General features: G+C 44.4%; 1 protein-coding gene across 3 annotated transcripts; it reads right to left on the bottom strand.

Annotated features, from left to right (window-relative positions):
- Positions 1-91: 91 nt before the first annotated feature.
- LOC102307655 (guanine nucleotide-binding protein G(olf) subunit alpha) lies at positions 92-13,062 on the bottom strand. 3 transcript variants are annotated; one of them, XM_042216888.1, is made up of 15 exons: positions 12,866-13,062; positions 12,205-12,251; positions 11,885-12,071; positions 11,676-11,710; positions 10,494-10,777; positions 10,077-10,163; positions 9,094-9,234; positions 8,591-8,663; positions 7,175-7,229; positions 6,901-7,020; positions 5,120-5,217; positions 4,644-4,698; positions 4,495-4,568; positions 341-399; positions 92-262 (listed from the first exon to the last, which is right to left on the bottom strand). In XM_042216888.1, the coding sequence occupies exons 7-15, from the start codon at positions 9,227-9,229 to the stop codon at positions 129-131; spliced, it is 804 nt and encodes a 267-aa protein (XP_042072822.1). In that variant the 5' UTR covers positions 9,230-9,234; positions 10,077-10,163; positions 10,494-10,777; positions 11,676-11,710; positions 11,885-12,071; positions 12,205-12,251; positions 12,866-13,062; the 3' UTR covers positions 92-128. The 3 variants fall into 3 exon arrangements, with proteins under 3 accessions (XP_042072822.1, XP_042072823.1, XP_042072821.1); XM_042216889.1 differs by lacking the exons at positions 10,077-10,163; positions 11,676-11,710; positions 11,885-12,071; positions 12,205-12,251 and having other exon boundaries at positions 12,866-13,061; XM_042216887.1 differs by lacking the exons at positions 10,077-10,163; positions 10,494-10,777; positions 11,676-11,710; ... (1 more) ...; positions 12,205-12,251; positions 12,866-13,062 and having other exon boundaries at positions 9,094-10,064.
- Positions 13,063-13,493: the final 431 nt, after the last annotated feature.

Here is a 13,493-nt window from a genome sequence, read left to right as displayed (position 1 = left end):
GGTACCTCAGGGTAGCTGTTCGGGGGAATCGAACCCCCGACCTTCCGATCATGGGTCCACCACTCTACCTACTGAGCTATCCCTGCCCTGTTTAAGGCAGCCAATCAGAGTTTAATTGGCAACTTCAGTCAGTCAGAGAACCTGTTGGTCCAGATGGATCTGAAGAGGTCCAGAGATTCTCGCAGCCGATTGGTGGAGTTGTCCTCACGGATCACCATGTTGTAGCTGCTGCTCGCTGCCACGAAGATGATGGCGGTCACATCTGGACGCAAGTGCACACACACATCAAACTCCCTGCTGCTTTCAGGCTTGATCGATAAAGAATCAGTTTTTTCCTCACCGTTGAAGCACTGAATCCACTTCCTGCGTTCGTCCCGCTGTCCTCCTACATCAAACATACTGACATACACAAACACGGTTAGAGCTGTCTGTCAGCATCAGTGATGCGAAGGTTACTTTAAAAATGTATTCCACTACAGACTACATGCCCCAAAATGTAGTTTGTAATTTATTCTGTTACGTTACTCAATGAGAGTAACGTGTTTTGAATAGTACATGAATGTCCTATTGCTGTGTGATTTATTACTATTACTGAAGGTTACTCTCCATACCAACACCAACTAGATGTTTAAATCTTAATATAAATGAGTAACAGTAGGTGGACATTAGGTAAGGCTGCACTTTTTGCAGCGATCTCGTATAGAAAACTATTCCTATATAAACAGGTCCGCGGCTCCGAACCGTAGTAAAGGGACCTCTGGCTAATACGTCGGGTTCGTGTCGGGCTCGTAGCTGAAAACTAGCTTTACTTTGTTGTCTGGGTCAACTTTGCTAGCGAGAGACAGAGAGAGGCGTTGAAAGGCTGCTCCAACGGAACTTATTGTTTCGGAGGAAAACACGAACACAGTGTACAGTCGAGTCTTAAGTATTATTGTCAAGGTGATGAGTAGTCGAGCAGAGCCTGGAAAGCTCTGCCTATTTCCCCTCATTAAAATTTTTTTTTGAATAATGATTTTTAAAATTTTTAAGATTAGGCTTCAAACTTTCCTTTTTGCTAAAGCATATAGTTAGGGCTGGACCAGGTGACCCTGAATCCTCCCTTAGTTATGCTGCAATAGACGTAGGCTGCGGGGATTCCCATGATGCATTGAGTTTTTCCTTTCCAGTCACCTTTCTCACTCACTATGTGTTAACAGACCTCTCTGCATTGAATCATACTTGTTATTAATCTCTGTCTCTCTTCCACAGCATGTCTTTATCCTGTCTTCCTTCTCTCACCCCAACCGGTCGCAGCAGATGGCCCCGCCCCTCCCTGAGCCTGGTTCTGCCGGAGGTTTCTTCCTGTTAAAAGGGAGTTTTTCCTTCCCACTGTCGCCAAAGTGCTTGCTCATAGGGGGTCATATGATTGTTGGGTTTTTCTCTGTATCTGTATTATTTTAGGCTCTACCTTACAATATAAAGCGCCTTGAGGCGACTGTTGTGATTTGGCGCTATATAAATAAAATTGAATTGAAAAATATTTCTTCACATCATTATCTGGGCCGCAAGTAGAGGTGACATGGGCCGCGAGATTGAGACACGGGCATTAGAGCCTCTTAATGCGTGTTTTGTTTGGGTTTCCACTGTGTGTGGAATTACCAAAAATAGAGAGGCCATAGCCTAATATATGACACAGGGAAATACCGCTGTGTAATCCATTTATTTCAACAAAGTAACTGTATTCTGATTACCACCTTTTAAAGGGTAACTGTAATGGAATACAGTTACTCATATTTTGCATTTTAATACGTAACACCGGTACATCTATTCCATTACTCCCCAACACTTGTCAGCAGTGCATTGTGGTTATTCATCAGTGATCTACAATCAGGTTCTCTGATGGGGCTTATGGTTTTCTTTAGGAACAAGAAGTAATTAAGTAACAAAGCAAACATAGCCAATCTGAGCCATGAGCTTCCCAAATACAAGCAGTATATTAAATGCCCGACCAGAGAGGAGAGGACATTAGACCACTGTTACAGCACGATCAGCGGGGCCTATCGCGCGGTGCCCCGCGCTTCACTCGGACTTTCTGACCACGTCATGATCCACCTAATCCCCGCGTACAGACAGAGGCTGAAGCTCTCCAAACCTGTCGTGAGGACCAAAAAACTGTGGAGCAACGAGGCTGTGGAGGAGCTTCGCACGTGTTTGGAGTCTACAGACTGGGACACAATGAAGGCTGCTTCTAACAGCTTGGACGAGTTTACGGACACTGTCACCTCCTATATCCACTTCTGTGAGGACAGCATTGTGCCATCACGCACCAGGGTGAGTTATAACAATGACAAACCCTGGTTTACTCCTAAACTCAAAAAGCTGTGGCTGGAAAAGAGAAAGGCGTTCAGAAGCGGAGACAGGGACTGCTACAGAGAGGCCAAGTACAGGTTCACTAAAGAAGTGGACATTGCTAAACATCAGCACTCTGAGAAGATGCAGCAGCAGATCTCAGAGAATGACTCGGCCTCTGTGTGGAAAGGTTTTAGGAATATCACCAACTACAAGCCTAAAACCCCCCACTCCACTGATGACTTGCTCTTAGCCAACACCCTTAACGACTTCTACTGCCGTTTTGACGAGCCATCAGGCAGCCTTCACACCTCCAACGGCCCCAACAATAGAGACACTTTGGACACTCATTCCCCCACCTCTCCCCCCTCCATAGAGCCATCACCACCTTCAAACCGTTCACCTACAACACCCCCCTCCTCACCCCACACAAAAGAGGATTTCACACCACCTCCTCCCACCACAACTCTTCATATTCATGAAGCAGATGTGAGGAAGCAGTTTAAGAGTCTGAATGCTCGAAAAGCTCCCGGCCCAGACGGTGTGTCTCCTGCCACCCTCAGACACTGTGCAAACGAGCTGGCCCCAGTGTTTTCTGGCATTTTCAACTCCTCACTGCAGGCATGTCATGTGCCTGCCTGCTTCAAGTCCTCTACCATAATCCCTGTCCCCAAGAAACCTAGGATCACTGGACTAAATGACTACAGACCCGTGGCTCTGACATCTGTGGTCATGAAGTCATTTGAGCGCCTGGTTCTCTCCTACCTCAAGACCCTCACGGCCCCTCCTGGACCCCCTGCAGTTTGCATACAGAGCCAACAGGTCTGTAGATGACGCCATCAACATGGCTCTACACTTCATCCTGCAGCATCTGGACTCCCCAGGAACCTACGCCAGGATCCTGTTTGTGGACTTCAGCTCTGCCTTCAACACCATCCTTCCAGACCATCTCCAAGGCAAGCTTTCCCAGATGAATGTGCCTGATCCCATCTGCCGGTGGATCACTGACTTCCTGACGGACAGGAAGCAGCATGTGAGGCTGGGAAAGAATGTCTCGGACTCCCGGACCATCAGCACCGGCTCCCCTCAGGGCTGTGTTCTTTCTCCTCTGCTCTTCTCCCTGTACACCAACTGCTGCACCTCCACCCACCAGTCTGTCAAGCTAATCAAGTTTGCAGATGACACCACCGTTATTGGACTCATCTCGGACGGGGATGAGTCTGCCTACAGGAGGGAGGTTGAACGTCTGGTGTCCTGGTGCAGCCACAACAACCTGGTGCTGAATGCCCAGAAGACAGTGGAGATTATTGTGGACTTCAGGAAGCACACAGCCCCCCCATCATCCTGACTGACACCCCCATCACCTCTGTGGACTCATTCCGCTTCCTGGGTACCACCATCACCCAGGACCTGAAGTGGGAGCCCACCATCACCTCCGTCATAAAGAAAGCCCAGCAGAGGATGTACTTCCTGAGGCAGCTGAAGAAATTCAACCTGCCAACACGGACGATGATGCAATTCTACACTGCAATCATCGAGTCCATCCTCACCTCCTCCATCACCGTGTGGTACGCTGGAGCCACTATCAGGGACAAACAGAGACTGCAGCGTGTTGTGCGCTCTGCTGAGAAGGTGATTGGCTGCAGACTCCCATCTCTGCAGGACCTGTACACCTCCAGGACACTGGGGCGTACAGCTCGGCTCACAGCTGACCGTTCTCACCCTGGACACAGTCTGTTTGACCTGCTCCCCTCAGGCAGGAGGCTCCGGTCCATTCGCACCTGAACCTCTCGCCATGAGAACAGTTTCTTCCCCTCTGCTGTTGGACTCATGAACAATAACCGTATGACTGTTGGCACCACTAACATATGACCCTATGCTGTGTTCACTGCGTCTTTCCATGTTTGCACTGATCACCACCTGCACTCATGTATATAAATCTATCTACTTAGCACTTATTTTTATTTTTGTTTATTTCAGCGTTGTCTGACAGTATGTTTGCACTAAGTACCACAGCAATTTCTTAATGTTGTAAACCTGCTCAACATTGGCCTGGTAAATGGCCTGTATTTGTATAGCGCTTTTACTAGTCCCCTAGTAAAACCCTTTCTGATTCCGATTCTAATTTCCTGTCCGTGAAACTGTTCTGCTGGTCGTTCCACTTACTGGAAGTTGACTTTGTCCACCTGAAAACTGGTTTCAAAAATCCCTGAAGTCAGAACTCTGCAGCGCAGCAGGTCCTGCAGGAGGAGAACAGCGAGTCAGCAATAGGTGAGTCATGCTGGGTGCTGCTGTTTGATTGGCTGGTTCGTTACCTGGTCGGTGGGTGAGTAATCGGGCCTCCGAACTGATTCCAGCCGATTCAGGAAGCTGAAACACAGGATGAGATGATGATGAGATGATGATGAGAAGCTGTACAGGAGTGTTGTGATTGGTCCACTGAGATTGCAGAGTGTGTGATGGTTTGTATATCTTTATGAGGACACAGTTCTCTTTGCAGTGACAGTGCAGTAGCATTCAGGTGGGGCCTATGTTTGATTGTGAACTGACTACACCTGCCAATGGGATGCCTGAGAATCTTTGAGTTACCAAATGATACAGCCAACTTCTTTTGTAATTTAAAGTCAAACCCATGCTTCTTCAAGCTCTGGTCTCAGTCTCCACATTTATGCTTTTGAACCAAGTTGTAACATGAGTGAGGGTCAGAAGCGGTATCTGTGCTGAGGTGTGCCAGTGCCGGTGTAATGAAGGCCCTCACAAATACTGGAACATGTGAATGTGAGTGTCTTACTACTGAGCGCAGTCAATCAGCTGATATTCATTGGCACGCTCAAAGCACGCCTTCACACCGTCGTCCTCCCACAGCTTCTGAGCATGCTCAAAGAACTCCTGAAAGATCAAAAGTTTAGCTTTGACGTTTCCTGTCGAAGCATGATTGTGAATCCATCAGCATATCTGCAGGGGGAAAAGGGCGTAGACAACGAGGAAGAGACTGCACACTTTTTGGAGATGTGTTTTCCCTTACATCGTCTGACTGACTGGACGACTTCATATCAAAAGTGAGGAAAAGCAAAGTCAAATGTGATGAGGCCATAACATGGAGATTTTTTTCCCTGTGGACATGCTGATGGATGTTAGCATGATTGTGTTTCAGTAGGAAATATTTTGTGCTGTGTGATAACCTGTGATGCTGTAAACTGTTTAGTTGTGTTGGCTAAGAGACTCATTTAGAGCATAAAGTAGCACTGATAGCTGACCATCTGCTTTGCCCAGCTGATTGGCTGGATACACCCGGTGTTGTAGGGAAAAACTGGAGTGTCGGACTCCAGCCGTCGGTCTGGGGACTCAAACAGGCTCTCCACCTCCACACTCCTCGTATACAAACACCAACCTCACAGCTAACAGCTGTTTCAGTGCAGCACTTCCTGCTACAGACAGTAAAGTGGACAGTCTTTCCTGGTTTAACATGAACTCACTGCTGCGGCACTAAAGTGATCCTGTCACATTGAAACCTTGATCCAGTTCGGGACACAAAGGTAGTTTATTTCATTCATTTTCACGTGTTTGCCGTTCAAACCCAGGCTTCCTGTCTACGCAGTAGAATGTCACAGCTCTGTAACCCTCCGGCCACACTGGTATGTCAGTGGGCAGATGTTGTTAAACATGAACTCACAGGTAGTTGATTTTATCATTTAGAAATCATGTGGTGCTGACTGAAGGCTGGATGAACAGAGCTCATGTTGCTGGATATTACAGTAGCGTCCACACCTAATCTACTGAGGAGGAGCTGTGATTTCCACAGTTTAATATTTTTAGGGCGGCTGACACGTTGGCAGGGCGATGTCGGCTGACTGGACAGCAGTGACTGCGCCGTGAAGCGTGTGAGAGTGAAGCAACGCAGGAAGACATTTGTTTTGAGTCTGAGTCTTCAGAGACTCCACTGTTTGGATAATGAGGCCTCAGGTGATTCCCTGAGGCAGGTGTGTGTGCGGCTGAGGTGAAGCCGTTACATCATGTCATTAACATCATTAAAACAAACAAGATTTAAAGCAGGTCTCCTGGTGCTGCTTTAAAGGTGCAGCTCACCTGTAATCAGGTAAGTCTTCTCTTAGCTGCTGACGACTGCAGACAGCTTCAGCCGAGCTGCCTGTATGTGTCACACCTTGGTCTCACCTGGCCTGCAGGAAGTCCTGACCATTGGTCACGAGGTGACAATACGGAGATGTTGGATTAACTTCATCGCTTTCAGTGATTATTTATATTTCTGTGATGGCTGGAAACTTAAACACAAACTGATCTTTACACAGAGTGGTGAAGAAAATCCTTTTGACAATTCACACAACAATCACACCCCAGTGATGTCACCCACTTCAAATTCACCAGCGTCAACCTTTAAAACATAAACACCTTTAACAACTTCTTTCTTCCAGCCAGTCAAACGTTCACACGCCACACGACCTCTGACCGTCATGTGACGTGTCTGATTTCCTGCAGGACTGAAAGAAACTCGCCTGTTTATGCTTGCTGCGCCAGCTTTACAGGTAAGCAGCCTCACCTGTGTGTGTGTGTTACCTCAGTGTATTCAAAGTCAGACAGAGGACCGATGCTCTTGATGTAGTCCGCTCTGAACTGGTTACCAGGGTTACCCAGGGGAATGGGCGGAGCCAGAATAGTCATAGCTGACACAATTGTCTAAAACACACACACACACACACACACACACACACACACACACAGATTTGCTCCAGCTGTCCGTCACCACCTGTGATTAACCTCCAACTGGAAATTGTTTTTCAAATGTTTGAACCAATTACTGAGGTTCTGTGTTCGCCGTCATGTCACTCACCACGATGGCGTCCTTCACGTTCTTCCTGATGTCCTGAACCTTTTGCTGCTTCTCCCTGAAAGACCAACATGAAAACTGGCTCAGGTAAAACATCCTGATGCCTCAAGAGTCTGAACATGTTCAGCTGCAGTTTGTTTAGTCCTCAGTCTCCATCTACACCCAACATCTTGTCATTCAAGCTACACTCCACAAGCTAAAACTTTATTCCAATTCAAGTCACAAACAGAGACATCTGGGCGTCTCCACCTGTGATGATGTCATTATTAGAAATATTGATCCAAAAAACACTTATAATAATAATAATAATAATAATAATAATAAACACTTTGACATTAATGAGGGATTAAATATAGTGACTCCAGCATCTACCGAGGCCATTCATAAACATTAAGGATTTTTCACAAGCGGAAGACAGCTGACAGTTTTTGTTTTATACTTTGTGAAGCACTTTGTGATCTTTCTATCTAGAAATGTGCTATATAAATAACATTTTACTTACTGACAATTTTCCTAGGAATGGACATCCCAGCAAATTCACCCCAAAGACTGAACAGGTATGGACAGTTTGCAAAGCTGCATCGTATTAAACCAGAACACTTACACTTTTATACAATACCAAAGTCAAGATATTTGTTTTTTTATAATGCGCATGTTTGGAGAAAACCATGGTTCTGTCTAAGACCTATACATCATGCCTATTGGCCAGGGTTATGTATTTAACCAACCGCACTGCAGTCAGCTGATGCTTTAAAGCAAGTGGATCTGCTTTGTGCAGTTTCAAACTTTTCTTTTAGATGTGTTGGTTTAGCAGAAGCATAACTATATTTAAGGATGCATGAAAGTTTTCACAGCCAACCTTCATGTGCTTTGTGGTGTGGAAACAGGGTGTCCTGTGTCCTGCTGAGGGTGCATCAGTAGTGTAGGGTTAACTATCCAGTCCCTGTACCATATATGTTTACCTTACTAGCTATGTTCTGCATCCTATTCATTCTTGGCGGGCTCTGCCAGGCTCGCCTTTTGTCAGTCTGTTCATAACCTTAATGGATAGAACTTCATGGCGTATCCAAGTGATGGAGGGATCTGCTTTTATCTCTCTGCACTTTGTGGATTATGTGATTCTTTTAGCACCGGGTGCATTGGTAAAGCAGTGGGAATGAGAAGTCCAACTTCTGATTCTCAGATAGAAAAGGGTGCAGTGTCTACTGCACATGAGGGGCAGAGTGCCTAAGTCCCAGATGCACTGCTCACTCAATAACAGCAGAGTTTCAACCTAGCCTGGGATTAACATCAGCACAAAGACTGAGCCAGAAGCTTCATGACGTAGGTTTCCATGAGCCAACACCTACTGGTTATGTACACTGTGATGTATGCATGCGTGTACGAATGTGTATGTGCTAATGGCTTTAATAAACTCACTCAGCATTAAAGCCGTCCACATGAAGAATCCTCATCTGTTTGACAATGGTGCTTTTACCCGATTCTCCTGCACCTACAGTTACAGAGAGATGGATGGACAGATGCGATCCTTACAGTCAACATGGTCTTCCTCACACATAATATTCAGAAAGCTGAGCCAGGTTTTAGTGGATAAAATGAGTGGCTGCTTTTTTCTTCTTATATCACCTATTGGTGTAAACACATGGAGTCTCATAGCTTTCATGGGTGACGAGCTCAAGAGCTAAAGTCTGATTAGAGATGTCAAGTATTGTCATAATTTATTGTTGGGTAACTAAATGTTTGGCTAAAGTTCAAAATATTATACAAGCTTTGTCAGAGGACCCAAAATCTGGTGACATGACGGTGCTACTGTGACAAAGCCTAACATAGCCTTATTGTGCCCCATATTTGGAACTACTTTTTAAAGTTAATTCTGAAATTGCTCAAACAAAAATAGATTGAAAGAGACGGCGGCATCTCACCAAGCAGTAAGAGTCTGTGTGTAGCTTTGTACGTCTGTCGTTCCCTCTGCAGCTGCTTCTCGATCTTCTTATTTGCTTCTCTCTTTGCCTTTTCATCCAGTCGTTCTTCATCTGTTTTGCCGCCCAGACAGCCCATCTCAACTGGAACCATAGAAACCAGTAAGAACCGGACAAAGACCCACCACACAGCGCATCTTTGTTTTTTTAATGTGTGTAAATTCTTGAGCCATCCCTCAGGTTTTTTTTAATAGCTCGACTTCCTGGTGACTTTTAAAGTGGTCTTGAGCAGTTGTTTTTCAGGCTTTGAGGAAGCTCCTTTAAATTTCTTCTTTGGCTGCTTTTTCATTCATGTTTTTGACTGTTGGCTGACAGCTTGGCACATCGTAGCAGGGACGGCGTAAGGGGGAGAAAAGTCCACTTTAAGGATTGTTGACAGAAATAACATTGGTTTACCAACATTAGTTTTGTTTTCTTTTTGGCAAGGAGGAATAAATCCAGTTAGCTTCTGGCCCCGCCTCACCCCACCTCATTTCATGATTTGGTCCAGGAGCACGCCCCCCAGCTGATGCCAAGCAGTAAGACTGTTAGATGGCTCCATTAAAACGTGAAGCCTGGGATAGACAGACTAATGAAACTCGTAGTGTAGGAAGCTCAAGCAGTTTCTTCAGTGTTAGCTAGCTAGCTTCATTCCTAAAAGGAATGTTTTTGGTGTGTATGGGTCTGCATGTATTTTGCCGCTGCTCAAGTGCTTTACTTAAGTACACTTGTACTAAAAAGCAGATCTATGCTACGCTAGATCTTGGTTTTCAGTATTGGAGTTTTTTTAAAATAGAAATCTGATATCAGTAGATGAAAGTGTTACTGTGAAGAGCATTTGAAGAATGTGTATAATTGTTCCGAGTACTTTTACTTTAGATGCTACAGGTAGTTTATTTTTTAATTGAAATGCTGAGTTTAAATTGTAGAAGTTGTTTAACACAAACCAGATTTAAAATCCTTGCAGTCGTGTGGGGACACGGAGCCAAACAACGTTTCCTACACTGGATTTGCTTTTTCCTCCTGGAAACATCCTACATGGTGGATCACAGACAGCAAAGGATTTGTGTATTTGTGCTTTTACTCTTCTTCACAAATACTTTCTGGTCTTCACAGCCTGGTTCATGCCCGACAGGTCTCTCTGTCACACTCACGTAGATTTATAACAAGCAATAACAAAAACAAACCATAGAGGAAAAATGGAAATGGGTTTGAATGGAAAACGAAATCTTAAAAATGTAAATAAATAGTTTTCACTCTTATAATAAACTGATTGCTCTGAGATAAACTACATTCTAAACTGTAAATGAGCTGGGTACAGGACCCTAGCACTGATCCAGTTTAAAAGTCTGAAAGGTACCGACCCGTGATGTCTCAGCAGCTCAGGATCAGTCCGGCCATCAAAGTCCACGAAGAAGAAGAATACAGAGTTGTTGGCCCAGGTCCAGTTTCAGTCCAGTTCAGGCAGACGGAGCAGATTGCTGCTGCTCGGGTGTGCTCTTCTCTGAGTAGTGACACACCTGAGCAGCTCTCTCCCACCTGCCTCCCCTCTAAGGTCTCTAACGGTGCCTCATTAGGCATCTCCCCATCTCCTTTCCTTTGGGGGATCTTTGCTGTTTTTCCTCTTTGTCAGTTTGTTGCCTGACGACTAGTGGCACAGACACAAAAACAAACTGGTTTCAGGCAGGACTCTGTTGGACCAGAACAGACTCCAGTTCAGATAAAAGGTCGAAACTGATGTTTGGGAGGAAACTGGTGCAGGGATAAAACTCGGAAAGACAAATCTGAGATATTTCAACATGCGATGCGTTTCCTTTGTAACCTTATTGAAATAAATGAAGCTTTGGGAGATGACGTGACTGCAGTTTTTTCAGATTTAAAGCCGAGCAGCTCCTCGTACAAACACCTGAACTCGTTTTATTTCTTCAGCCATGCAGCGATATTAACATGTGGCTCACATGCAGTCAGTGTAATCTGAATCATAAATAAAGGTTTTTGTCCACAACCAACTGCAGCTGTTTTAAACACCAAACTGCAGAAAGCTCTGAATCTCTGGCTGATTACTCTAAGCTGCATGTGTGTGATACAGACCATAAACTGTTTAAGCAGCAGGGGCGCTGCTGCACAGGGACCAGTACACTCAGCGTTTCACCACCTGTGCAGGCTCAAGGAGCGCATCTCTTTTTTTTCTTTTTCTTTTTTTTTTTAAACTGTGGGCATTATTCCCCTCATATTTATTGCGATTATTAAAATATTTTGTTTGCGTTTGTTCTTTGGAACAGACATCATTTCTCAAGTGCTCCACCAAGTTTGCCTCCACCTGGTGGATTGGTTAAGTCACTGCAGCCTTTCAAACTTTAACCATGGCAATGAGCTGTTACCACTAAAGACAATAAGAAATAAAATATAAACAAATAAATGTCAGCACGTATCGATTATTGTAACGCTCTCCTTTCTAGGCTACCAAAGAAAAGTTTTAGAGGTTTGCAGATGGTGCAAGGCAGGCATGCTCTGTGGAGGTTTTTAAAGCTAAGTTGAAGACTCACTTGTTCATCCGATCCTACATGTCTTAATTCGCTGCCTTTAAAAAAAAAAAAAAGAAAAAAAAGAAGTTATTTTTAACTTATGTTTTTAAACGTGTATTGCTATGCATCACTTTTATTTATCTCTTTATTTTCAAAGAGGTGTACTTTGTCTGAAAGCACTTTATAAATAAAATCATCATCACTACTACAACAAATAAAAATGAACTCACTGACTTCTGCTCTTTGTTTTTATTTGTTGTCTTCAAATATATTTTGTCCGTATTCTGAGGAGAAACTTAAACACTAAACTTTGTGTTCTAACAAAAGAAACTGAAATGTGTCTCTCAAAGACATATGCTTCTTTACTGGCTGGATGGATGCTCCACCCCCGCCTCGCCACCCTCCGAAGACTTCAACCTGAGGTGACAAAAAACGAATCCTGAAGATTTAAAGTCTGACAAGTTAAAACTAGTCTGGATCAGTTAAGTGTAAGATTTAAAACAAAACTCAAACTCGATCTTTCCGTGTGAACAGGTGGAATCAGACCGACCTCTGCTGTTGTTCAGCGCAGAAGGAGCTGAGTCGCTGCATCTCAGACTGGAAAAAACAATTTTTGGATCAGGTCTTTAAAATTCAACCTTTGGTTTGGAAGAAGCCACAACTTTTCATCAGCTTATGTTTTTCTTGGTTGTTCAGTGCATGTACTACAGACTGATATATTCCTCAAATACACCTCACTGTCATTAGTAGTAGAAGTAGAGATAAGTTTCTCGGGCCCTGCCCTGTTCCCCACCACCAGTCCTCATTTGGGCCACGGTCACTTTAAGTTGCAGTGAGTTGTCACCACATCACCATGAAACGCTTCCAAAGTGGATGTAGCTTTAGGCCTGCTTTGACAATCTCAATGAAGAGAGCACTACAGATGTGAAAGCAGATGATAGAGTGTCAAGAGAGCAACTTTCAGGAGTGGCAGAGAAATGTGTTTAGAGATAAAGTTAAAGAGGCGAGGCAGAGATGGTTTGGAGATGTGCAGAGGAAATATCTTAACTTTCGGGGTTAAGCTGAGGAGAAATGGAAGCTTATGCATAAATGCTAAACATTTTAAAATAAAATTTTCAAACTACAACTTTGCAAATCAGAGGCCGTGATTTAGCACTCAAGTATTTGAGCATGTACACAGACTGTAGTATTACTGCAGTCTGTTGTAGTACCTGGATCTGAGTGGTTAAGGAGTTCAGGTTTGTTGAGTTTTCTTCAAATTGCTTCACCTGATCAGACACACCCTTTTCCAGCCTTTTTAGCAGCAATAACCTGCAAACACACAAACACACAGCGCTGTTTAGTCTGCTGTAGCTGTTGTTCTTTCAGTCTGTATTATTCTGTTTTTCAATTCAACTTTATTTATACAGCACCAAATGAGAACAGTTGCCTCAAGGTGCTTTATATTGTAAGGTAGACCCCACAATAATCCATACAGGGCAAAACCCAACAATCATATGAACCCCTATGAGCACTTTGGCAACAGTCAGAAGGAAAAACTCCCTTTTAACAGGAAGAAACATCCGGCAGAACCAGGCTCAGGGAGGGATGGGGCCATCTGCTGTGATTGGTTAGGGTGAGAGAAGAAAAACAGGATAAAGACACGATGTGGAAGAGAGAGAGATTAATAACAAGTGTGATTCACCAGAGAGTCCTATTAACCCACGTTGAGTGAGTGAAAGGTGACTCGAAAGGAAAAACTCAATGCATTATGGAAATCCCCCAGAGGGGCCTGAAAACTGAAGGCTCTCCCTCCCATTCTACTTTTAAATACTCTAGGAACAACAAGTAGGCCTGCAG

Source organism: Haplochromis burtoni, unplaced genomic scaffold, assembly GCF_018398535.1.
Source record: "Haplochromis burtoni strain Fernald_Lab_line unplaced genomic scaffold, NCSU_Asbu1 Contig_1326, whole genome shotgun sequence".
NCBI classification, from domain to species: Eukaryota; Metazoa; Chordata; class Actinopteri; order Cichliformes; family Cichlidae; genus Haplochromis; species Haplochromis burtoni.
Note: the sequence above shows the minus strand (reverse complement) of the source record. Positions and strands in the feature narration are given on the sequence as shown.

Excerpts from the sequence above, each read along its gene's own strand:
- LOC102307655 (XM_042216887.1), bottom strand. The coding sequence starts at position 9,244 with ATGGTTCCAGTTGAGATGGGCTGTCTGGGCGGCAAAACAGATGAAGAA. Across the intron at positions 4,699-5,119 it reads CTGATTGACTGCGCTCAGTA|CTTCCTGAATCGGCTGGAAT; the intron begins GTAAGACACTCA and ends CCTGTGTTTCAG. Across the intron at positions 4,569-4,643 it reads ATTACTCACCCACCGACCAG|GACCTGCTGCGCTGCAGAGT; the intron begins GTAACGAACCAG and ends CTCCTCCTGCAG.